General features: G+C 35.9%; 1 protein-coding gene and 1 pseudogene across 1 annotated transcript; one reads left to right on the top strand and one right to left on the bottom strand.

Annotated features, from left to right (window-relative positions):
- Positions 1 to 543: 543 nt before the first annotated feature.
- On the bottom strand, positions 544 to 2,017 carry LOC107624536 (uncharacterized). The gene is made up of 4 exons (XM_021113978.2): positions 1,850 to 2,017; positions 1,661 to 1,753; positions 1,462 to 1,569; positions 544 to 756 (listed from the first exon to the last, which is right to left on the bottom strand). The coding sequence occupies exons 1-4, from the start codon at positions 2,015 to 2,017 to the stop codon at positions 544 to 546; spliced, it is 582 nt and encodes a 193-aa protein (XP_020969637.2).
- Positions 2,018 to 23,924: 21,907 nt separating this feature from the next.
- On the top strand, positions 23,925 to 26,985 carry LOC148579442 (uncharacterized; annotated as a pseudogene).
- Positions 26,986 to 27,337: the final 352 nt, after the last annotated feature.

Raw genomic sequence — 27,337 nt, 5'->3', positions numbered from 1 at the left:
TAAGATAATAATATATATTGCATATATATATATATATATATATATAGAAAGGTCTTCCAAGTACCAATTAACATATATACTTGCTAATAAGTTACCAAGTCAAATAAATAATAAACCTAAGTAAGCAAAATACATGTTTTTCTGCTAATGAACTTAAACAAAAAAGAAACTAAGTTGTCCACTTAAAACCAAAAAGACTTTGTGCTTCACCATTGTGGCAAGAATTGTCTTTATGTCTTCAGAAAACTTCCTCCAACAATAAGAAAGCTGTAGTCAAATTTAAATGAACAAAAAAATTATAGTAAAAACATCAGCTATACAATAATATGTATACTCAAGTGGTACAACAATTTAGCATACATATATCTAATCATGATTTGGTATATGAGTCGATGGAGGAGAATGCCGAGGAACTAAATTTGGATCTTGTGCACTATTTGCAGACGATTGCTTAGATCACAAGAGAGAAAGCGCTTCATCAACATTCATACCAGGAGAAGTTTGTTGCAACATAAGTTTCACAATATCTTCCAATCCTTGCAGTCATTGCTTATGATCGTCTAATTCAGTTTTTAAAGTTGTTACCTTCTCTTCACTTTGTTTTTTGATTTCATCTATTTCTTTATTTTTCTTAAGAGAAGTTTTTGTAACAGTTCTTCCATAACATCGAACTCTTCCTGGATTCTCTTTACCAAAAACTTTTTGAAATGCATTAGTAGGAGTTTCTCCAGCTTCTTGGAGATCATCAAGTTTATCCTATACACACAAATATATGATATGTCTATTTTTAGTGATAAAAATTCAATGAAAGAATCCAAAAATCTATTGATAACTAATAAGGACACCCATAAAAGAGCCATAAAACAGCAGTCCATGATAGTCATAAAACATAGTTGTAAATTGTCATAAAACAACAATTAAATTAGCCATAAAACAGCCATGAAATAACCATAAAATAGCAGTCCATGATAGCCATAAAACATGGGTAAAATAGCCATAGAACAACATATAAATCAGCCATAAAACAGCTATGAAACAGCCATAAAATAGGAGCCATGACAGCCATAAAATAGCCATAAGTAGATACTAAAATAACAACCACGATAGTCATAAAACAGGCATAAAATAGCCATAGAACAGCAATTAAATCAGCCATAAAAAAGAAAGCAGCAAGTCAGCAACCATGACAACCACAAAACAGCCATAAAGTAGATACTAAAACAACCATGATAGCCATAAAACAGTCATAAAATAGCTGCCATGACAGCCATAAAATATGCATAAAATAGCCATAAAACAGCAACTAAATCAGCCATGAAACAGCCCATAAAACAGCCATGAAACAGCCATAAAATAGATACCATAACAATAATCATGATAGCCATAAAAAAGCAAAAAAAAAAAGCATCCATGACAGTCATAAAACAACAACTAAAACAAGAAAATTATAGAGGAACTTACAATAACAGCTTGTGTTTCTACATCAAGTGTTTTCCCTTTTAGTCCATTCCGAGTTGCAACAAACATTTCAGCTTGATTTGGTTTCTCTTTGTTCTCTTTTTTCTCACGCTATAGATCAAGATAACATTTACAAAGTTATAACATACTAAAATTAGGGAGAAGTAACAAGTAGAGAATTTTAACTCAAATGTGACCTTACCAAATCAACACGCACTCTTGCAAAATTGATTGGTCCCATTTTATGCCTCCATTGTTGCTTCTTGCGATTTTCAGAATTTATAACACACATGGCCTGTGTTTAAAATAAACAATGATGAAAAAAATATAAAAATTGAAAGAATTATACTTGATCATATCAAATAATAATAATTGAAATCCTCTAGCTCACTTTGATAGTTGGAATACTCCAATATGCAATTAGCTTCCGAAATTGTATTTCTGGAATTTTCAAAGGACGATTCACCAACATATCCTCAATATTTCCAGAATATGGTTCAAAATGCTTCTTTTTTATTCTTGTTTTGTAACGCTTCCATGCTCCTTGAACACCAGTCATCACCCATAACTTTGAAGATTTTGGAAGAATGAACTTTGACTACAAACACATCAATTTCATCATATTATATGCATAAAAAGATTATTAACATATGGCATAAACATAAAGATAAATGGAGCTTACATTAATATACTTCCAAATGCGCTTTTTGATTTGCTTAGGCACAGCTTTTCAATTAGTGTACATCAAGGTAATAAAATCACTATTCCTTCCCATTGTTCCAATAAAATTAGTTAAATCCTTCACTCTTTGAGCAGTTGGCTCCACGGCTGCTCCCTGATCAAAAGTCACTTCCTCCCTTTCTTTCCAAGTTCTTGCATAAATCTTTAGGCATCTTGTTTTTCCATGAGTCTTTTTAACCTTTGAAGTATCTAAATTAAAAATTGAGAAATAGTACAAATTAAAACCAAAGACAGCGGTGAATCATATATGGAGAGGGATACCGTGAAAGGTATGGAAAGGACATCCCCATGCTCATAGATAAAAAGAAAATGTAAAACAAATAGCAACAAAATAAATTACATCACCTTCTACATGAACCTCTTCCATAATTTAATCTCCTTCTACATCAAAATTGTCACTTTCATGTTCACCAATATAATCTTCCTCAGAGGGGATATGAACATTTTCTCCATTATTCGGGGATGGCCTAGTTCTAGCATCCTCAGTAGTTGGAACTTCAGTATATTCCTCTTCTCTTTCCACATGAATTCCTTGGTCACCCAAAAAAGCATCAAGAGTCATTGCTGGACGCTTTAAGTTATTTTTTAAGTTTGTCAAGTTAGCTGGTTCTTTTTCAGTAGCTCCAGCATCCTCACCAATTGACTCAAAGTCATTTTCCTCTTCTCTTTCCACTTCTACTCTTTCAGTATGCAAAAAGGCATCAAGAGCCATTGCTGGACACTTTGCCTTGCTCTTCATCTTCTTAGGAATTGGTTGTTCTTCTAATTGAACATTACTCCTCACTTGGTTATGGGAAGACCTCAAAGACCGATTCATAACATTGTCTACAAGTGTTTTTTTTCTCCCTTCCATTGAATTCTCCCTACTATATTTGTCTCCAATTTCTGAAATTTTTCTCTTAGGCTGTTGTGCTATTTTGGCTTGATTACTTCCTTTATCACCTTTAGTTATAAAATTTCGAACTAGTTTCGCAGCAGAAGATACTTCCTTCATTTCAAATTCCTTAACTTTTGCATGAGTTTGATACTTTTTTACCAGTCTTTTCCTCTTTGAAGTTGCTCCGTTTTCCATTAAGTTGCTGTATAAAAATATTAAAACAGCCATAAAATACAATTGCATATGCATCTAATAAGGGGAAGAGGTAAACCATAACAAACAATTACCAAATTCTATATCACAATATTCAGTAAATCATGTTCAAAACTGCTAACATAAAGCGATAAATCTGACTTATATACCATAAAAGAGGGAAACAAGTCACTCAAAAAGTCTTCGGAATCATATTCTTCACTCAAAAGGCAGAAAAATTCAAAATACAGAAAAATATGTCCCACACATACTCATAATCAAGATGCAGAAAAATTCAGAAAATTCTAAGAAGCAACAATCAGAACATAAAAGAGGGAAAACAAGTTGAAAACTGCTAACATAAAGCGATAAATCTGACTTATATACCATAAAAGAGGGAAACAAGTCACTCAAAAGTCTTCAGAATCATATTCTTCACTCAAAAGGCAGAAAAATGCAGAAAAATTCAAAATGCAGAAAAATATGTCCCACACAAACTCATAATCAAGATGCAGAAAAATTCAGAAAATTCTAAGAAGCAACAATCAGAACATAAAAGAGGAAAAACAAGTTGAAAACTGCTAACATAAAGCGATAAATTTGACTTATATACCATAAAAGAGGGAAACAAGTCACTCAAAAGTCTTCGGAATCATATTCTTCATCCGATCCTGTGTTATACTCTTGGGAAAATAGACTTCTTTTGTGACATCGACCAGAACTTCATTCAAATCATTCCTTACCAAGTCTACTTCACCATCATCATTAGGTATAGAAGGAACCATCGAATTATCAAATGGCTCATTTTCATAAGTATCTTCAGCATCAATGGCAACTTGATCACTTATGCTAAATAGGTCCCTTGGAACAGTCTTCATTACATAATGTTTATTTTTATCAAATGCATCTTGCACATAGAAGCATTGGTGCACTTGACATGCCAATACAAAAGGTTCTTCCTGATAGCACTTTTTGTTAAAATGCACATATGTCGAGCCATAAGCTTCCTCCCTAGCCTCATACCAATCACATTTGAACAATATAACCTTAAAATTTCCATAGTAGTCCAACTCAATGATATCATTCACTCTACCATAATAAGAAACATTTTCATGAATTGGATTTGCATCCTTTGTGCTTGCAAAGCTTGTCGTTAATGCTACTAAAGTAACACCACTATTTTGTGTCTTGCGTCTTATCTCACGTTGCCTAGTGTGAAATCTATATCCGTTGATAAAATAACCAGAATATCTTTTTGCACATTGGGTTGGTCCTCTAGAGAGCTCTTTTATCCAATTTGGAACATCATGCCGCAAAGCACGTGTTTTAAACCATGTAGGAAAGTTTTTGCTATGGTTTTTAGCTCTCATCCATCGTGTTCCTTGTTGATAAGTCTCATGCTCACTAAAACTCAAAAGTATAATATTTGTAAGTATAAAATAGACCTATCAATTTCTAATTAAAATACCAAAATATAGTAGAATTAGTATGATTTACCTAACATAGTCGTCTATTTTGTGACAATTCAATAATATGTAGCTATGAACTTGCTCTCGAGACTTGTCATCAAGGAGAAAAGGTTCACCTTTCTTTGCACCCAAAGGAACACATCTTTTTGGAAATAGATTCAAAAATGCATCTGTAGTTTCCATCATAGAATTATTAGGTTCATCATTATTTCTGGGTTGTCTATTCAATTTTGTTTGGACACCAGAATATAAGTAACGCGAGAAAAATGTCAAACATTCTTCAACCAAATATGCCTCTGCAATAGATCCTTCAGGATGACTTTTGTTTCGAACATAGGACTTCAAAGTACACATGTATCTTTCGGGAGGATACATCCACCGAAATTGAACTGGACCTCCCAATCTCACTTCATTAGCCAAATGAATAGGCAAATGAATCATTATGTCGAAGAAAGAAGGAGGAAAGATCCTCTCTAATTGGCATAATGTTGTGACAATATCCTCTTCTAATTGATCTATCTCTTGTAATGTGATAGACTTTTGACACAATTGACGAAAAAATGAGCTAAGTCAAATCAAAGGAACTGCAACTTGATCTAGAAGTATTCCTTTGATAGGAATTTGTAACAAATAGTGAAGCATGAAATGAGCATCATGAGTCTTATAACCAGATATTCTTCTCTCCAAAAGGTTCACACACCGAGAAATATTTGAAGCAGAGCCATCTGGCAACTTTGCTGCCTTCAAGACGTCACAAAAAATTGATTTTTAGCATTGGTCATTGAGTAGCATGTGATGCGTGAGCATCTTTCCTATCTTTTCCTAGTGAATTTGCATCTAACTTGTTGAGTTTAATTAAGAATTAATTATATTTTAGCCACTATGGATGCTATTTTGAGTTTTGTGCAATTTTATTCATTTTAGGTAGTATTCGGATGGATTTGATGAAGTTTCTGCAGAGAAAGAGAAGAAACCAAGGAGATGACCAGCGAATACCGACGCGGACGCATGGCTCACGCGACCGCACGGAATGGAGGAATTCGCAATGACGCGATCGCGTGCCTGACGCGAATGCGTGGACTGGAATCTGCACAAATGACGCGAACGCGTGACCGACGCGTCCGCGTGACTCGCGAAAAAGGACCATCGACGCGTGCGCGTGACCGACGCGTACGCGTGACATGCGCCACGTGCAGAAAACGCAGAAAAATGCTGGGGGCAATTTCTGGGCTGTTTTGACCCAGTTCTTAGCCCAGAAATCACAGATTAGAAGCTGCAGAAGGGACAAATCAAGTGGTCCCCACCCATCAGCTGAAGACTTGTTAATTAATTTGAATTTAAATTCAATTCTTATTTTAGGAAAAGATATTATTTTAATTTTAATTTTAGAAATTTGATTTTTAAATTATTAAAATTAGTTATAAAAGGGATCCCAATAGGGTGGTTCCAGAACAACATTCCACAACATTATTCCATACAAATTTACATTCCATATTCCATGAGCAACTAATCCTCCATTGTTAAGGTTAGGAGCTCTGTCTATTGTATGGATTGATAATATTATTTTTCTATTTTAATTCATGTTTTGATTTATATTTCAATAATTGTTTTTGTTCTGTATTTTATGAATTTGGGTGGAACGGAAGTATGACCCATGTTCTATTTGAGTTCTTGTATAACTTGGAAAAGCTCTTTACTTGAACAATAGCTTGAAAACATATTATCCTAAATTTCTAATTGTTTGTATTTAACGGGATACGTGACATATAATCCCTTTATTTTTGGACAATTAGGATTCTTGTGGCATATAAACTGGAATTTGATCATCACCCTCTAAATTGGAATTAATTGACCAAGGAATTGGCAATTGATGAATTTTAGAGGAGACTAGGAAGGTCTAAGGAATTAGGGTATAGTCACAAATAGTTTGCCATGAATTAAATCTTGCATGATTAAAATAGTTAATAAGAAAAGTCAATCCAGAAAATAGATAACTCTGAAACCTTAACTACTTTCTCAATATTTTATTCCCAACTTATTTATCTGCCTATCTTTAATATTCTAAATTTACTGTTTAATACTTTTGAACTTCCAAACACTATTTTCTGTTTGTCTAACTAATCCTATCAAACGCTATTGTTGCTTAATCCATCAATTCTCGTGGGATCGACCCTTACTCACGTAAAGTATTACTTAGTATGACCCGGTGCACTTGCCGGTTAGTAGTGTGGTTGTAAATACCGCACCAAGTTTTTGGCGCCGTTGTCAGGGGTTGATAGTGATTAACAACTATTCGTTGTTTGATTGCTTAGATTAGATAATTTTTTTATATATATATTTTTTTTTTATTAATTTTTATTTTACATTTTTTTACGTTATTTTTTTCCTTTTCGTTATTTTTTTTCTTCCTTTTCGTTTACTTTCCCCCCTCCCTGTTTTCCTTTTTTTTCGTTCCCCCCTTACTGTTTCGTTTTATTTTTTTAGTCCGTTTTTATTTTTTATTTTATTTTATCCCATTTTTATTTTATTTTTATTTTATTTTTTATTTTCGTTTTTTTTTCCTGCCATTAAATTTTTTTAATTAGTTTTATTTTATTTTTGTCTTTAAATAAAAAAATTAAAATTTTTTTTAATAATTTAATATTAATAATTTTTCTTAATTTCTGAAATTAAGTTTAGTGTTACCCAGTTGATTTTATTTTAATTTTTTCTGTTTATTTTTCTTTTTTAATTTTTGAAATTTTTTTATTTAATTTTAGTTATTATTTTCGAAATTATTTATTTATTTATTTAGTATTTTTATTTTATTATTTTACACAGGTTACCTCACAGGGACTTCTCTACACTCTGACGTAGAGAGTCCCATTTTTTCTTGTTTTCTGCTTGTGTATGCGCAGGAATAGAGACAAAGAACATCTCTTAGACTTTGATCCTGAACCTGAAAGAACTTTCAGGTGATGTTTACAACAAGCAAGACTTTGTAAGACTGCAAAATCCACTATGGCAAATAATAACGCTAATGCCAATGTGGTAAATCCGAATGGGGATGATCAACAGAGGAGAGTGCTTGGCTCTTATTCTACTCCTACTGCAGATGTTTATGGAAAGAGCATTGTGGTACCTCCTATAACTGCAAACAACTTTGAGTTGAAGCCACAATTGGTCACCCTGGTGCAACAAAATTGCCAGTATCATGGTCTTTCTCACGAAGACCCGAATCAATTTATATCTGATTTTCTATAGATATGTGATACTATGAAGACAAATGGAGTGAATCCAGAGGTGTATAAACTCATGCTTTTCCCGTTTGCTCTGAGGGATAAAGCAAAGCTATGGCTAGATTCACAACCAAAGGAGAGTCTGAATACTTGGGACAAGGTTGTTACAGAGTTTCTCACTAAATTTTTCCCACCAAAGAAGCTGACTAAGCTTAGGTTAGAGGTTCAGACCTTCTAACAGAAGGAGGGAGAAACACTTTATGAAACGTGGGAGAGATACAAGCTACTGACTAGGCAATGCCCTCCGGACATGTTCTCCAAATGGACCCAACTAGATATCTTCTATGAAGGCTTGGGTGAGATGTCCAAGATGAGCTTAGATACTTCTGCAGGCGGTTCATTGCACAAGAAGAAGACACCAGAGGAGACTATTGAGCTGATTGAATTGGTTGCAAGCAACCAATATTTATACTCATCTAACAGGAATTCTGTGAACTCTGAGACCCCTCAGAAGAGAGGCGTGTTGGAAGTGGAAGCTGTTAATGCTTTTCTTGCTCAGAACAAGCTTATGTCTCAGTAGATAAATCTACTTACTCAACAGATGGGTGGCATGCAAGTCTCAGCTATCAACACCCAAAATCCACCACAGGAAGTCTCCTATGACATGGCAAGTAACTTTATACAAAATGATAATTATGATTATGCTCAACCTTCTTCTGAACAGGTGAATTACATGGGGAGTAGTCCTAGGAATCCCAACAATGATCCATATTCTAAGACATACAACCAGGGATGGAGGAATCACCCAAATTTTGGGTGGAGAGATCAACCTCAGAGACCTCAGAACTTCAACAATAGTTCTCAGGGCGGTTTTCAACAGAACAACTATAATAACCGCCAATTTCAGTCTCATCAACAACAACCACCTCAGCAGGCAAATTCTAAATCCCAAGAAGATTCTAAATGGGAGATGATGATGATGAGTTTCATACAAGAAACCAGAGCCTCCATTAGAAACTTGGAGGTGCAAATGGGTCAAATGAGCAAGCAATTACCTGAAAGGTCTTCAAATACATTCCCTGGTGATACAGTGGTGAATCCAAGAGAAGATTGTAAGGCTATTCAATTGAGAAGTGGTAAGGTAGCTGGTTTTGAGACTAAAGTCAATGAAGATCTAGTTGAAAAGGAAACTCCAGAGGAGAAGAAGGAAGAAGTAGAGCACACCCCTCCTAAGCGTGCAGACAACCCGTTTCCTGACTCTCTTGACACTTATCCCACCTTATCAAAGGCCCCTGAATACAAGCCAAAAATTCCATATCCTCAGAGGCTTCAGAAGGCGTCCAAAGAAAAGCAATTCTCTAAATTTTTAGATGTCTTCAAGAAGCTGCAGATCAACATTCCTTTTGCAGAGGCTCTGGAGCAAATGCCTCTCTACGCTAAATTTATGAAAGAGTTGTTGACCCACAAGAGGAATTGGAAGGAGCAAGAAACCGTGGTGTTAACCAAGGAATGCAGTGCTATTATTCAACACACCCTTTTTGAGAAGATGCCAAACCCAGGAAGCTTTGTCATTCCTTGCACCATTGGAGAAGTTGGCATTCAGAGAGCTTTATGTGATCTTGGAGCTAGCATCAACCTCATGCCACTTTCAGTGATGAAAAAACTTCAAATTGAGGAGGTAAAACCTACTCGTATTTCTCTTCAACTTACTGATCTTTCTATTAAATTACCTGTGGGTGTGGTTGAAGATTTACTTGTTAAAGTAGGACCATTTATTTTTCCTGTTGATTTTGTTATATTAGACATGGAAGAGGAGGTAAAACCCTCTATTATACTTGGTAGACCATTTTTAGCTACAGGTAGAGCTCTGATTGATGTGCAAAAGGGTGAATTAACCCTGAGGGTCAATGAAGAACAGGTGGTCCTAAATGTTTTTGAAGCCCTCAAGCACCCCAATAATTATGAGGGGTGTATGAAAATAGATGTTATTGAACCACTTGTTCAAGAAGTATTGGAAACTGAGGTATTTGATGATATTCTGGATCCTATTTTTGAGTGTGAATTAGTTGAAGTTGACGATTCACCACCCCAAGAGGAGCTGATGAACACGCCAATCAAGAAGGAGGAAGCCCCCAAGCTTGAGCTCAAACCCTTACCCCCTTCTCTGAAATATGTGTTCTTGGATGGAAATGATTCATATCCAGTAATTATTAGCTCTTCCTTGAAGCCTGAAGAGGAAGAGGTGCTTGTTTCAGTGCTCAAGAGCCATAAAATAGCTCTTGGGTGGACCATTAGTGACTTGAAAGGGATTAGTCCAACCAAGTGTATGCACAAGATCCTCCTTGAAGATGATGCCAAACCAGTTGTGCAACCACAAAGGAGACTCAATCCAACTATGAAAGAGGTGGTCCAAAAAGAGGTAATGAAATTATGGGAAGCAGGTATTATTTACCCTATTTCTGACAGTCTTTGGGTAAGTCCTGTGCAGGTAGTTCCCAAGAAAGGAGGGATGATAGTGATCAAGAATGAAAAAAATGAGCTTATTCCTACAAGAACAGTCACAGGATGGAGAATGTGCATAGACTACAGGAGGCTCAACACTGCTACAAGGAAGGATCATTTCCCTCTCCCTTTCATTGATTAGATGCTTGAGAGGTTAGCTGGTCATGCTTTTTATTATTTTCTAGATGGATATTCTGGATATAATCAAATTGCAGTGGACCCTCAAGATCAAGAGAAGACAGCATTCACATGCCCCTTTGGAGTGTTTGCCTACAGGAGAATGCCATTTGGACTTTGCAATGCTCCAGCAACTTTTCAGAGGTGTATGCTTTCAATTTTTTCTGATATGGTTGAAAAGTTTATTGAGATATTTATGGATGACTTTTCTGTTTTTGGTAATTCTTTTGAATCCTGTCTTAAACATTTATCTCTTGTCTTGAAACGGTGTCAAGAATCAAACCTTGTTTTAAATTGGGAAAAATGCCATTTTATGGTTACAGAAGGCATTGTTCTTGGACATCGGATTTCAAGTAAGGGGATTGAGGTTGACAGAGCAAAGGTGGAGGTAATTGAAAAATTACCACCACCAACCAATGTTAAGGCAATCAGGAGTTTCTTGGGTCATGCAGGATTTTATAGAAGATTTATAAAGGATTTTTCTAAAATTGCTAAACCATTGAGCAACCTGTTGGTTGTTGATGTTCCTTTTGTCTTTGATTCTGATTGTCTGCATGCTTTTGAAACTCTGAAAGCAAACCTTACCTCTGCTCCCATTATAGCTCCCCCTGATTGGAATTTACCATTTGAATTAATGTGTGATGCTAGTGATTTTGCTATAGGAGCTGTTTTAGGACAGAGGTATGGTAAGCTTGTACATGTCATTTATTATGCCAGTCGTGTGTTAAATGATGCTCAAAAGAATTACACAACTACAGAAAAGGAATTATTAGCTGTTGTGTATGCTGTTGATAAGTTTAGGTCCTATTTACTTGGTTCTAAGGTTATTGTTTATACTGACCATGCTGCTTTGAAGTACCTTCTAACCAAGCAGGATTCTAAACCAAGATTAATCAGATGGGTGTTGCTCCTTCAGGAGTTTGATATTGAGATAAAAGAAAGGAAAGGGTCAGAAAATCAAGTAGCTGACCATGTCTCCAGAATTGAGCCTGAAGCAGGAGTGCAACCACCCACAGCTGTAACTGAGACATTTCCGGATGAGCAATTGTTCCTCATTCAGCAGGCTCCATGGTTTGCAGACATTGTAAATTATAAAGCCATGAATTTTATCCCAAGGGAGTATAGTAGGCAACAAGTGAAGAAGCTATTGACTGATGGAAAGTACTACATTTGGGAGGAACCATACCTTTTTAAAAGGTGTTCAGATGGAATTATCCAGAGGTATGTCCCAGATGAAGAAAAACAGCAGATTCTTTGGCACTGTCATGGTTCTGAGTATGGAGGCCACTTTGGTGGTGAAAGGACAGCTACAAAAGTCCTTCAGAGTGGGTTTTACTGGCCGACTCTCTTCAGAGACTCAAGAGCATTTGTAAAGCGCTGTGACAGATGTGAAAAAGCCACAAATCTCCCTGCCAACCATGAAATGCCACAGCAGGGGATTCTTGAGGTTGAGTTGTTTGATGTGTGGGGTATTGATTTCATGGGACCTTTCCCACCCTCACATTCAAACAACTATATTCTAGTGGCATTCGACTATGTGTCCAAGTGGGTGGAAGCTGTGGCTTTACCCACCAATGATGCCAAGGTGGTAATGAGCTTTCTTCAGAGATATATCTTCAGCCGGTTTGGTGTCCCAAGGACACTCATTAGTGATGGAGGAAGTCACTTCTGTAACAGACAGCTGGACTCTCTTCTGCATAGATATAGAGTCCGTCATAAAGTGGCAACCCCCTATCACCCTCAGACAAGTGGACAGGTTGAAGTTTCCAACAGAAAACTTAAGAGAATTTTAGAGAAGACTGTCAGTATTTCAAGAAAGGACTGGTCTAGGAAGCTTGATGATGCTCTCTGGGCATACCGGACAGCGTACAAGACTCCTATTGGCATGTCCCCTTATCAGTTGGTCTATGGCAAAGCCTGTCACTTGCCAGTCGAACTGGAGCATAAAGCTTACTGGGCAATCAGGTACCTGAACCTTAATTCAGAAGCTGCAGGAATTAAGCAAATGCTTCAGTTGAATGAGCTTGATGAATTCAGATATTCAGCCTATGAGAATGCCAAGCTCTATAAGGAGAGAACTAAGCTAGTGCATGACAAGAAGATAGCCATCAGAGTCTTTGAGCAAGGACAGAGAGTGCTTCTATACAATTCAAGGCACAAATTCTTTCTCGGGAAGCTGAAATCCCGGTGGTCAGGACTATTTGTGGTTACCAGAGCTTCACCGTACGGTCATGTGGAAATACAGGAAGAGAATTCTGACAGGAAATTTACAGTGAATGGCCAGAGGTTGAAGCACTATCTTGGAGGCGAGATTGATCGCCAGAGGTCCACTCATCTGTTGAACTAGCAGCACTGATTGTCAAGCTAGTGATGTTAAAGAAGCGCTTGTCGGGAGGCAACCCGATAATTTCATATCCTTAGCTATTTTTCGTAGTAGTAGTTTTCTTAGTTATTTGATTTTTATTGAGTTCTTACTAATTTTCTGATCATGCAGCTATGTTCTTCTAGGAACCAAACACCTCAAGCTATATTTCAAAAAAAAAAAAAAGCGGGGAAGGCACACAACGCGCAAGCGTCATTGACGCGAACGCGTCAATCATGTGTGTGTAAAAAATAAAAATTGACAGAGAGTTGCACGGGAGTGGCGCTGGATTCATGCCTTTCGCATAAACGATCCCACGCGAACGCGTACCCCACGCGTTCGCGTCGTTTGTGATTTTTGCCATTCACGCGGGCACGTCATCGACGCGAACGCGTGACCTGCAAATTCGACGTAAAAGAGCGTTTGGGCAGAGAGTTGTGCCGGCTTGGGGCAAGAAGTGTGCTAAAAGCACAAATTTGGTCACGCGGATGCGTGACTGACGCGTTCGCGTCAGTTGCACATACGGCCATCCACGCGAGCGCGTGCACGACGCAAACGCGTCGTATGAGAATTTGGCTCCCAAGCCATGCGAACAGAAAGTCACGCGGGCACGCGGCTGGCTTCGCGCGAATCGCACAAAATCCAGGGCACGCGGACGCGTGCCTGACGCTAACGCGTCATTATGAAGAATGCGCGACGTACGCGATCGCGTGCTGTACGCGAACGCGTCGTTTGCACCGCCCAGTTTTCTTTCTCTCTTTCTCTCCCAATCCCTATTCTCTCTTGTTCTTTTATCCTTTCCTTTTTCTTTCATAATAATATTTGTCTCCTTCTATTTTCAGTTCTTCTTTGCTTGAGGACAAGCAAACCTTTAAGTTTGGTGTTGACGCTTCGCTTAAGGGTTTTCTGTTTATTCCTATGGCACCAAAAGGGAGGCGAATCATCTTCACAAAGGAGCACAACCTGAAGAATAAAATGACCGCTCAGATAACTAAGGTGGTTGAGTTCCTTTCATTTTTTCCTTCCCGCTTTTATTATGTATGTTTCGGTTTTCTACTAGTTTGCTTTGTTTGCTGCATGATCCTTTATTAGTAGATTCATAGGTTATAGTTTAATTTTTCTGTTAAGTGCTTTAATTCTGAAAGATGTCTCATGTATTGCCCACTAAGCTTGAAATCAAAAAGAAAGAAGAACATATGTAGTGCATGAGAATTTGAGTTTAATTTTTAGAATAGTCTCACTTACTTAGATGTGGTGGTATTTTCTGTGATTCTGAATGAATGCTTGAACAGTGCATATTTTTTATACTGAAGTTTATGAATGTTAAAATTGTTGGCTCTTGAAATAATGATGAAAAAGAGAAATGTTATTGATAATCTGAAAAATCAAAAAATTGATTCTTGAAGCAAGAAAAAGCAGTGAAAAACACAAAGCTTGCGAAAAAAAAAGAAAAAAAAGAATAAAATAAAATAAAGAAAAAAAAAACTAAAAAGGCAAGCAGAAAAAGCCAATAACCCTTTAAACTAAAAGGCAAGGGTAAAAAGGATCCAAGGCTTTGAGCATTAATGGATAGGAGGGCCCAAAGGAATAAAATCCTGGCCTAAGCGGCTAAATCAAGCTGTCCCTAACCATGTGCTTGTGGCATGAAGGTGTCAAGTGAAAAGCTTGAGACTGAGCAGTTAAAGTCGTGATCCAAAGCAAAAAGAGTGTGCTTAAGAACTCTGGGCACCTCTAACTGGGGACTCCAGCAAAGCTGAGTCACAATCTAAAAAGGTTCACCTAGTTATGTGTCTGTGGCATTTATGTATCCGGTAGTAATACTGGAAAACAAAATGCTTAGGGTCATGGCCAAGACTCATAAAGTAGCTGTGTTCAAGAATCAACATACTGAACTAGGAGAATCAATAACACTATCTGGATTTTGAGTTCCTATGGATGCCAATCATTTTGAACTTCAAAGGATAAAGTGAGATGCCAAAACTATTCAGGATTGCAGTTGTAAACCCCACTATAAGAAGAGACATGAGTTTAATCGAACTCTCATTCTCATGCAAATTCACATCCTAAGCTTATATTAGTTTTTGGTTGCTTGAGGACAAGCAACAGTTTAAGTTTGGTGTTGTGATGTGTGAGCATCTTTCCTATCTTTTCCTAGTGAATTTGCATCTAACTTGTTGAGTTTAATTAAGAATTAATTATATTTTAGCCACTATGGATGCTATTTTGAGTTTTGTGCAATTTTATTCATTTTAAGTAGCATTCGGATGGATTTGATGAAGTTTCTGCAGAGAAAGAGAAGAAACCAAGGAGATGACCAGCGAATACCGATGTGGACACATGGCTCACGCGACCGCGCGGAATGGAGGAATTCGCAATGACGCGATCACGTGCCTGACGCGAACGCGTGGACTGGAATCTGCACAAATGACGCGAACGCGTGACCGACGCGTCTGCGTGACTCGCGAAAAAGGACCATCGACGCGTGCGCGTGACCGACGCATACGCATGACATGCGCCACGTGCAGAAATGCAGAAAAATGCTGGGGGCGATTTCTGGGCTGTTTTGACCCAGTTCTTAGCCCAGAAATCACAGATTAGAAGCTGCAGAAGGGACAAATCAAGTGGTCCCCACCCATCAGCTGAAGACTTGTTAATTAATTCGAATTTAAATTCAATTCTTATTTTAGGAAAAGATATTATTTTAATTTTAATTTTAAAAATTTGATTTTTAAATTATTAGGATTAGTTATAAAAGGGATCCCAATAGGGTGGTTCCAGAACAACATTCCACAACATTATTCCATGCAAATTTACATTCCATATTCCATGAGCAACTAATCCTCCATTGTTAAGGTTAGGAGCTCTGTCTATTGTATGGATTGATAATATTATTTTTCTATTTTAATTCATGTTTTGATTTATATTTCAATAATTGTTTTCGTTCTGTATTTTATGAATTTGGGTGGAACGGAAGTATGACCCATGTTCTATTTGAGTTCTTGTATAACTTGGAAAAGCTCTTTACTTGAACAATAGCTTGAAAACATATTATCCTGAATTTCTAATTGTTTGTATTTAACGGGATACGTGACATATAATCCCTTTATTTTTGGACAATTAGGATTCTTGTGGCATATAAACTGGAATTTGATCATCACCCTCTAAATTGGAATTAATTGACCAAGGAATTGGCAATTGATGAATTTTAGAGGAGACTAGGAAGGTCTAAGGAATTAGGGTCTAGTCACAAATAGTTTGCCATGAATTAAATCTTGCATGATTAAAATAGTTAATAAGAAAAGTCAATCCAGAAAATAGATAACTCTGAAACCTTAACTACCTTCTCAATATTTTATTCCCAACTTATTTATCTGCCTATCTTTAATATTCTAAATTTACTGTTTAATGCTTTTGAACTTCCAAACACTATTTTCTGTCTGTCTAACTAATCCTATCAAACGCTATTGTTGCTTAATCCATCAATCCTCGTGGGATCGACCCTTACTCACGTAAGGTATTACTTGGTACGACCCGGTGCACTTGCCGGTTAGTAGTGTGGTTGTAAATACCGCACCAGCATGCCTTTGCCAGCTTCACCTTTTTCCTACCATTTGTTTTCTTGGGGTGAAGGTTCTTTCGAATGCCCATTTCTTGCAAGTCATATCGAGCATTTGTGTGATCTTTTGTCTTGCCAGAAATATCCAAGAGAGTTCCAAGAATACTATCAACTATGTTCTTTTCTATGTGCATCACATCTAAATTGTGTCGTGATATGTTATATTGCCAATAAGGTAAATCAAAGAATATTGACCTCTTCTTCCATGGACCATCTTTCTTTGGTTTTAGCTTCCCAAATGAATTATCCACATACTCCAACTGACTTAAAGCTTCAGTACCCGACAATAATGGTGGAGCTTGCCTATATTCTACTTTTCCATTGAAAGATCTCTTATTAGCTCTCCATGGATGATCCTCAGGCAAAAAGGCACGATGACCCATATAGCATGTCTTGCGACTATATTTAAGATAGTTAGAACAAGTCCCATGGTTACAACAAGGGCAAGCTAGCTTCCCTTTTGTACTCCAATCAGATAGCATTGCGTAAGCCGGAAAATCACTAATTGTCCACATAAGAGCTGCATACATTTGGAAGGTTTTATTTTTTGATGCATCATATGTTTCCACCCCGTCCTCCCACAACTCCTTCAACTTCTCGATCAAAGGTTGCAAGTAAATGTCTATATCATTTCCTGGTGACTTTGGTCTAGGGATTAGCAACGACAACATAAAGTATTCCTGTTTCATAGACATCCATGGCGGCAAATTATAAGCCATTAAAACAACAGGCCACGTGCTATGAGATATGCTCATGGTTTCGATATGGATTGAATCTGTCACTTGACAAGCCAAGTCTCACATTACGGGGATCGAGAGCAAAATTTGTATGACGATTGTCAAAGTCCTTCCATGACTGCCCATCAGCGGGATGCCTTAACTTCTCATCTTTTCTGCGTTCTTCGTCATGCCACCTCATGCTTTTAGCTGTTGCTGAGCACATGAATAGTCTTTGAAGCCTGGGAATTAGGGGAAAGTGTCGCAACGTCTTCACAGGAATATTGTGATTTTTTTTGAAGGCAAAACATCAGCTTCAACTACAGGATGCACAATCCAATGCGAAGTGCCACATTCATGACAAGATGTGTCCTTCTCGTACTCTTTCCAATATAGCATGCAATCGTTCGGGCATGCGTCAATCTTTTTATAGTCAAGACCTAAGTCTCTCACCATAGTCTTGGCTTTATTGAAAGAAGTAGGAATATTTAAGTTAGGAATAGCCTCTTTTAGCAACTCCAAGAGAGAAGTAAAAGAGGCATTACTCCACCCATGTTGACACTTTAACAAGTATAGTCAGATGGTGAAAGACAACGTAGAAAACCCGTCGCAACCGGGATATAGTTCTTTGCTAGCCTCTTCAACCAAGTTATAGAATTTCTTTGCATCTTCATTCATACCTTCTTTTATCCCTTCCGCTTGTGCCACATCCCGAAATCTATCGTTCAACAAGGCATCCATGTCGTCATACGAGTTAGTCTCACTCTCACTATCAATCTCATTATCGCTATCGCTATCAACATCCATGCCGACTACGCTTTCCCCATGATGAATCCATCTCGTATAACCATTAACGAATCCAAAGGCAATCAAATGAATATAAATTGTTTGTCTTTTGTGCCACAAGAAATTACAACACTTTGCACAAGGGCATAAGATTTCCTCTCCTTGTGGGTATCCGATGGAGTAAGCAAAGTTTAAGAAGTCATTGACACCGTTACTAAACTCAGCTTTATCTCTCGGTAAACTCATCCAATCTTTTTCTAGGTCTTAGGAAAATCTAATTATTCATATATTATTACTACTATTTAACTAATAACCATGTAAATAATAATGTTTATGCACAGTAAGTATATAAATTCATAAAAAAGGCACATAAAAATATTATTATTAAAATTAAGAAACAATGAAAAAGACACATAAAAGACATTCAACATGAAAAAAAACTGCACAAAGGTCATAATATACATATGAAAACATACAAGTATAAGTAAGATAAAAAAAACTTACGGAGTCATGGCTAAACAAATTGCAATCTTCAAGTCCTAGAATGTCCACCAATGTTCTTCAAACTCCTCTGAAGCAATCTTTCTGTATAACAGAGGAAAGTATCAAATTTACATTACTCCATGTGGAAAAAAGAAAAATCAAACAAAAAATAATAATCGAACAAAAGTCCAAGGCACTGTCCTCCACCAAGTACACACAAACACAAACACAAGAACAAAAGCTTATGCAATTTAAATAATAAAATAAAACATGCTGCTTGCCTTCTAAGCACAGACACACAAAATATAATGTCGCATGATTGAGGATAAACACAAAAATAGATTAGTGTCATTATCAAATATCATCCTCTGATTCAAAAATAGATATTCCTTGTTCCTTTCTCTGCACAAAAAATGTTTCCTAGAATTTAAGAATAAAGCCCAAGAAGAATGGCATGAACTTAATTCTGTTTTTGAGCAGCTGAAAAAAAATACAGTGAAAACCCAAGATTCCATAACTCTTTAGTTACAACTTTTGCTACATAAAGTCTTGTAATTCATGGAACATAATACTAGACTTTAAGAGTAACTTAAAGATTTAAAAGGTTCAAGGTAAGGTTTGTCTTGAGATCCAAGTATTATAATTTAATTTATATGGTTATTTTTTTAATTATCCCTTTATCTCTCTATATTGATTTATATATTTCTATTGATTGATATAAATTAAATGTATGATTTGCATGCCCAGTTTGTGTTGTGCTAATTGAAATTTGATTAAATTATATATATATATATATATATATATATATATATATATATATATAGTAACATTGAACTATATGGGTTAAGATTTTAATTTTCTAACTGCTTGATGTAGGTTAGATGCTTGGTGATATCTAAGAATTTATGTAAAAAAGAGAACAGGAATTGCACATACTTGTATTCAAAATCATATATACAATCAAGAACACAAGTACGGGCATAGCAATATGATTCAGAAAAATAAATAAGGTCTGAATTGTGATACATCTTTTCCTCCAACATGAAATTTGGCCATGAGTTGGAAAAAAGATAAAAATATACCGACTTACGTTACATAAATCTTTAGAAGTCCAACAAATATAACAAGAACTATGGACATCAGCATATTTTGCAATTCTGTTAATGTTAGTAGAAATCATGGTTGTATTTTATAATATAAAATTAGATGAACCTTGGAATTTTCAGTCATATTCTAAATCAGGATGATGATTGATGATATTAGCTGGCTACAATAACCCAAAAGTATGAAACTATAGCCATAGCATTCACCGCAACAATTTAGAGAATTCTGACAAAAAGAAAAGAAATTGTGAAATCATATAGAGGATGTACCTTAACAGTTTTTGCAGATCCTCGTATTTTTCCCCAGGAAACAGCTTCAGAAATCAGAATTAAGATGCACAAAAATTCAGAAAACCCTAAGAAGCAACAATCAGAACCATGAAAATTTCAGAAAAATTGAAATAAAACCCCTAAAATCAGAATTATAAAGAAGCCCCAAAAAATTAAGATTCAATGCATTCAGAATTCATAATCAAAATAAAATTTAGAACATTTCCAATCATCATTCACAATAAATGCATTCAGAAATTTCATTCCATAGTAAAATTTAGAAGCTTTCTTACCAACCTGATGTTGAAAAAAATCTAAGTAAGAAGCAAAAGATGACTCTATACTTGATATATGCTTCCAATTTTGTTTTATCTAGTTCACGAAGATAAGAAAAAGAGAAAAAGCAATAAGAAAAGTTCATACCAATTAGTCAATACTGGTGGTTCATTGCATGAAGGCACTAGACAATTCTAAGTATCACGCCTGGTCTCATCAACCGCAAACTGCTTCTTTCCGTACCTTAACACAGCTTTTAGAATAGAAGCTGCAAGAAAAATATAATAGTGGAAATTTGTTTGACCAGGGTCAAAAAGATGGAACTGAAAAAGCACCAGGAAGATGTTGATCCACATGAAAACTTCAGAAAAATTGAAAGCAAACCCCTAAATTCAGAATTATTGAGAAGCCTTAAAAAGACATGCATTCAGAAATTCGATTTACATACTAAAATTCAGAACAGTCCCAATTCTTCATTCACAATCAATGCATTCAGAATATTCATTCCATGGTAAAATTAAGAAGCTTTCTTACCAATAAGCAGAGGAGGAGGAGGGGGTTACAGCTGCGTGTAGTATTGAGACCTTGCGAAGAGGAGAAGGCGAGATAGGGGAAGAAGTGGAAGCGGGAGAAGGAGAGGGGTTTCTCAAACAAGACCCTGTACGTGGAGCCGAGATAGGAAGAGGGGGAGCCGTGGAGCAGCGTGCGTGGAGGATAGCACCGCGCCGATGCCCGTGGAGGAGAGCATCGCGTCGACACCCGTAGAGGAGAGCACCGCGCAGGAGCCCGTGGATGAGAGCAACATTCCGACAACCGTGAAAGGGAGAACTGCGCCATCACCGTTTGGAGTGGAAAACACTGCAATTGAGAGTTGTGGTCGATGAGGAGGAGAGCCGCGATCGGTGGTGTGGCCGTCTGTGTGATAATGTTAGGGTTACAGTATCTAATGAAATGAGGAAGCTAAGTGATGAAGGAATGAAGTGATGAACTGATGAAGAGAATTGTGTCTTTTCTTTCCTTTTTTTTTTCAAGTTATTTGATTGGAAAATAATTGGTGGGAATATGAAAAGTTTCCCTTTAAAATTTGTAACTGTGAATAATTTTAGGCAACTTTTTATAAATGTTATTTATTCAATTTTTTTTATAACTTTTATAAAATGTTGTATTTTTATTTAAAAATATTGTCTTAAATATTTTATATTGTAACATTTTTTTAGTGTTGTTTTAGATATCAAAGACAACAATTTTTGTGGGTGGCCAAAAATTCAGTTATCTTAGCCTTATTCAAAGGTAACACGTCAAAAATGTTGTCTTTGCCTATCTAAGGCAACTTTTGTTAAATGTTGCTTCGAATAAGGGTTACCTTAGGCCAAAAATGTTGTAGTGTTAATGCATACAATGAGGGTTTAATTGAAATTTAAAATAAATCATGGGTTATTAATTAATTTTGTATTATTTCTAATTTGAAATTTAAAACCATTTAGGATTAATCTTAATTATAGATTCAAATCAACTAATTAGGTCAAAACGAGAATCTCCTCGCGTGGTCTCCTCCACGATCACACGGCTGCCCTATGCGTATCTTTCCACTTCCCAGAGCAGTCCACTGCCTAGCACTGCCTCATGTTGATCGATTTCCTCCTTCATCTACGATCGAACAGTCCACCGCCAATAACAATTAACCAACCAGCGCCGCCCTCTCATCCACACAGAACGCAGCAGGTTTTGACTCCTTCAGAATGGCAGAATTGCAAGAAGAGCGTGTTTCAAGTGAGGGTCCTCCTTTATGCATATCACCTACCCGAAATTTATTAATGGAGGTAGATATAGTTGAACCGTTAGTATGTGTAGCCTCTGACGTTTCAGAAAATTTATCATACGAACAAGAAAACTTAGCCGGCGATGTCGCAGGTCACGGTCACAAGTCGAACAAGGTGAGAAATTAGGATCCTCAAATTCTGTCATGGATATTTATTTTGCGTTTAATTTTTATGTTTAGTCACAATGTAAGTGAGTTCTTTAATTGTATGTTTATTGAAACATGCAATTGTAATCGATCAGTTGAGATGCAACTAAATTTATGTTTGTTTTATATTTAATGGTATGATTATATGCATTGAGGATTAGGTGAAATTAATTAATCATTTCATGCTTATATGATTATATCTAGGAAGCATATTTTCATACGTGTTTTTGTATAATGGCATCTTTATTTGCTAATCATCCTATTATGGACTTATGTGCTTATATGGATGATGGGATAGCATAATTTAATTTTTTGGTATGCTAATATGAATGCATTTTTTGTTAGAATTTTTATTCTAATTGTGGTCCAATTTGTTAATATAGAAATTAGTTTGGGTGGTATTGTAATTATTCATTATTATATTGACAGTTGGTCTGTTCTTTGATGGAAAGAACACGACTGTTCATCATAAACTTTATAAAATTTGGGTCCCCAATTCTAATCATAAGAAAAAAAAAATACACCTTGATTCCATCTGGTTCTTTGTGATTCAAGAATTGGAAGTTCCAAATTAAATTAAAGAATTTATTGGCAATGGCTGGAGGTACGTAAATTACTGGTTTTATAAAGAAATCTAACATGTGGTATCAGAGCAAAATTGTCTCTGCCTTGCCATTTAAAAATTTAATTACTGTGCATTATTTTGATAAATTATTTTCAAAAGAAGAATGTATAGTATGAATTTTGAAATAAGTAAGAAAAACTATTGAAATTAAAGTTGACGTACCATAAGAAGAGGGAATAATAAATAATATTTTCAGAAGGAATCTTCTAAATTTGTGTGGTAGTTGTTCTTCATAATAGTATAATTTTCCATGATTTCCATAAGTTTTCTTATTCTTGAATAAAGAAAAAAAAAGAGAGAGAGAAGAAGAAAGGGAAGACGGTGGAAGAGAGAAGAAATTTTGTTTGTTATATAATATTAAATGCTTTCTACTTTTACGTTGAAGTTGTTGTGTTTCAAATTTAAATTTTGGTTGGAGTGAGGTTTGAACTTGGATCTTCTAAATATTGGCAAAATAGTTATCCACTAGATCATCTTCACTTTTGATATTAATCATGTTATTGAATTTATTTATTTAATGATTATATTTGCATGCAATATAAATTCTTCTGCTGCATATCATATTGTGATTAATATATGATTTATTGAGGAGTAGCCACAACATCCTTAATAATAATTATATTTAAAGAAATCACATAAATATTAATATGATATATTTGTAATTGTTGTGAACTATATAATAAACTTACCCACAGGAATTTATTATGTTATTCACATATAATTAGATTGAAATAGAAAATATTTTTTACTTCTTAATTAGCCTACAGGTATTAAGAAATAGTATTTTATTTTCTAGTTTCAATACTTTAGTTCATATAGTGAATATTATGTGTGTTAAAATCTTTGCCCACAGATAGATTTTAATGACACTATGATTTATATTTATTTTGATATGACTTGCATTGGCATGTATTATCATATATTATGGATTTTGATGTGCCTATTTAAAGTTGAGTAATGTTAGCATGATTTATTATTTGCAGCGGTAATGATATCTGAAACTGTATCTGAAGTTCATTTGTTAAGTGGTGACAACTATAAAGAATGGAAAGATAAGATTCTCTTTTACTTAGGGTGTGCAGACCTTGACTATGCTCTTCGTAGGGAAGAGCCTCCGACACCTACTGATGATAGTTCTCAAGCCGAGGTAGCATTATACGAACGGTGGGAGAAATCCAACCGTTTAAGTATGATGTTCATTAAGTCTCGTATTTCAGCTAGTATCCGAGGTTCAATTCCTGATTATAGGAATGTCAAGGATTATATGAAGGCTATTGATGAACAATTTGAGTCTTCTAGTAAGGCACTTGCAAGCACCCTAATGGCACAATTGTCATCTATGAGGCTTACCAGCGTAAGAGGTGTGCGTGAACACATCATGAGGTTGAGAGACATTGCAGCACAACTGAAAGCTTTAGAGGTTGAGATCTCTGACTCATTTCTGGTGCATCTTATTCTAAATTCTCTTCCTGCCCAGTACGGACCATTTAAAATTTCTTATAATACACATAAGAAAAAATGGTCCATTAACGAATTACTGGTGATGTGTGTGCAAGAGGAAGGAAGGCTAATTCAGGAATTTGGTGAAAGTGCACTATTAGTGACAATTGAGGGTAGTAAAAAGTAAGCTCATAAGAAGAAAGGAAAGGGTATTGTATCCCATCCTATGAAGAAAGAAAGCGCACGGTGTTTCTTTTGTAAAAAGAAAGGACACATGAAGAAGGAGTGCCCAAAATTTAAAGTTTGGCTTGAAAAGAAAGGTACTAACCTTTGTGATCTTATTCCTTCAGTGTGTTTTGAATCTAATTTTGTTGAAATATGTCATGACACTTGGTGGATTGATTCTGGTGCTGAAATTCATATTTCAAATACCATGCATGGTTTCATAAGGAAAAGAAAACCGATAGGAAGTGAACTAAGCATCTATATGGGCAATCGGATGCGTTCACGTGTGGAAGCTGTTGGAACATTTAGGCTTGTATTAAGTATTAGTTATATTTTATATTTAGAAAGAACCTTTTATATTCCAGATTTTTCTAAAAATTTAATTTCTTTATCTAAGCTTGTAAAACAAGGATTATGTATAAATTTTTATGATGATTCTGTTGACATTATTAAAAATTCTAATATTATTGGACGTGGTACTTTAATTGGTGATTTATTTAAAGTCCATTTAGCTAATAATATTCCATCTAATCTTATGGTTATGCATGGTAATGGTATGAATGAAAAATCCTCCATGTTATGGCACCGAAGGTTAGGACACATCTCCATTGAGAGAATAAAGAAATTAGTAAGTGATGGAGTTCTTGAAACTCTAGACTTTACTGATTTTGATACTTGTGTGGATTGCATTAAGGGAAAGCAAACCAAAAAGTCTCAAAAAGGTGCTAAGAGGAGTTCTGACATATTAGAAATAATTCACACTGACATATGTTGTCCTGATATGTCCTTAAGTGGTCAGAAATACTTCATCTCCTTTATTGATGATTATTCACGATATATGTATCTCTATATGCTTCATAATAAATATGAGGCATTGGACGCTTTTAAAGTTTATAAAGCTGAAGTAGAGAAACAATACGGAAAGAAAATTAAGATCGTGAGATCAGATAGAGGTGGAGAATTCTAAGGGAGATATACTGGAAGTGGGCAAGCACCTGGTCCATTTGTAAAGTATCTTCAAGAGCATGGTATTGTGGCACAATACACCATGCCTGGCACACCAGATCAAAATGGTGTAGCTAAAAGAAGAAATAGGACTTTGCTGGATATGGTGAGGAGTATGCTTAGCAACTCCAATCTTTCTTTATCCTTGTGGAGTGAAGCCCTTAAGACAGCTGCGTATATATTAATTAGAGTTCCAACAAAGGCAGTTTCTAAAACGCCATTTGAGCTATGAAAAGGTTGAAAACCTAGTTTGAATCATATACGCATTTGGGGTTGTCCTGCTGAAGTTCGGGTTTATAATCCACAAGAAAGGAAGTTGGACCCAAGGACGATAAGTGCTTATTTTATCAGCTATGCAGAAAAGTCTAAGGGTTACAGATTTTATTGTACCTCCCATTCAAGTAAAATAGTTGAATCTAGAAATGCAAGTTTTTTAGAGCATGATGTGGAAAGTGGGAGAAATCATCCTCCTAAAGTTGTTGAGAATGATAATGTTTGTTAAACCTCTCCATGTACAAGAGTGATTATTCAATACAATGCCCATACAGATAGGCTCAATACAGAACAACCTGTTACTGATGTTCCACATCATGAAGATAATGTTCAAGTAGATCATATAGTGGAGGATCAAACTCTTCATAATGAAAATGTTGTTCAAGAACATATTGCTCAAGAGCAACTTCAAGAAGAGGGAGAACCTGTTATGCCACTACCTTTACAAGAGGTTGATGATGCAACATTAAGAAGATCAACAAGAATTAGAAAGCCTGCAATTTCTAGTGACTATGTAGTATATCTTGCTGAGTCTGACTATGATGTTTGTGATGAAAATGACCCAACGACATTTTCACAAGCAATGAAAAGTCGTAATTCCAATTTATGGCTAGATGCTATGAAGGATGAAATGAATTCTATGGCAGATAACCAAGTTTGGGATCTTGTAGAATTGCTTGATGGGGAAAAGGCCATTGGCTGTAAATGGGTCTTTAAAACCAAGAAGGATTCATCAGGAAATATTGAGCGCTACAAGGCTCGACTTGTTGCCAAAGGATTTACTCAAAGGGAAGGAGTTGACTACAGGGAAACCATTTCTCCTGTTTCAAAGAAAGACTCTTTCCGCATCATTATGGCATTGGTAGCACACTTTGACATGGAATTGCATCAAATGGATGTGAAAACGACATTCCTTAATGGAGATTTGGAAGAAGAGGTCTATATGAGACAACCCGAAGGGTTCATCTCAAGTGCTGGTAAGGAGTTAGTTTGCAAGCTTAAGAGAGCAATGTATGGTCTTAAGCAGGCTTCCCGACAGTGGTATTTGAAGTTTCACAATATGATTTCTTCATTTGGGTTCATTGAAAATATTTCTGATCAATGTATATATCACAAGGTTAGTGGGAGCAAGATCATATTTCTCATCTTATATGTAGATGATATTTTGCTTGCAACAAATGATTTAGGGTTGTTACATGAAGTGAAACAATTTCTCTCTAGACATTTTGATATGAAAGATATGGGTGATGCATCTTATGTCATTGGCATAAAGATTCATAGAGATAAACATAAAGGAATTTTAGGTTTATCTCAAGAAGCCTATATTAATAAAGTTCTTGAGAGGTTTAAAATGCAAAATTGTTCAGCAAGTGTTGCACCTATTGTGAAAGGTGACAAATTTTGCTTAGATCAATGTCCCAAAAATAAACTTGAAAAGAAACAGATGCAAAATATTCCTTATGCTTCAGCCGTTGGAAGCCTAATGTATGCTCAGGTCTGTACAAGACCTGACATTGCTTTTGCTGTTAGCATGTTAGGAAGATATCAAAGCAATCC

The sequence above is a fragment of the Arachis ipaensis genome, chromosome B10 (assembly GCF_059453495.1).
Source record: "Arachis ipaensis isolate K30076 ecotype BB chromosome B10, ASM5945349v1, whole genome shotgun sequence".
NCBI classification, from domain to species: Eukaryota; Viridiplantae; Streptophyta; class Magnoliopsida; order Fabales; family Fabaceae; genus Arachis; species Arachis ipaensis.
Note: the sequence above shows the minus strand (reverse complement) of the source record. Positions and strands in the feature narration are given on the sequence as shown.

Excerpts from the sequence above, each read along its gene's own strand:
- LOC107624536 (XM_021113978.2), bottom strand. The coding sequence starts at position 2,017 with ATGACTGGTGTTCAAGGAGCATGGAAGCGTTACAAAACAAGAATAAAA. Across the intron at positions 1,754-1,849 it reads GGAGTATTCCAACTATCAAA|GCCATGTGTGTTATAAATTC; the intron begins GTGAGCTAGAGG and ends TTTTAAACACAG. Across the intron at positions 757-1,461 it reads TAGAAACACAAGCTGTTATT|GATAAACTTGATGATCTCCA; the intron begins GTAAGTTCCTCT and ends TTGTGTGTATAG.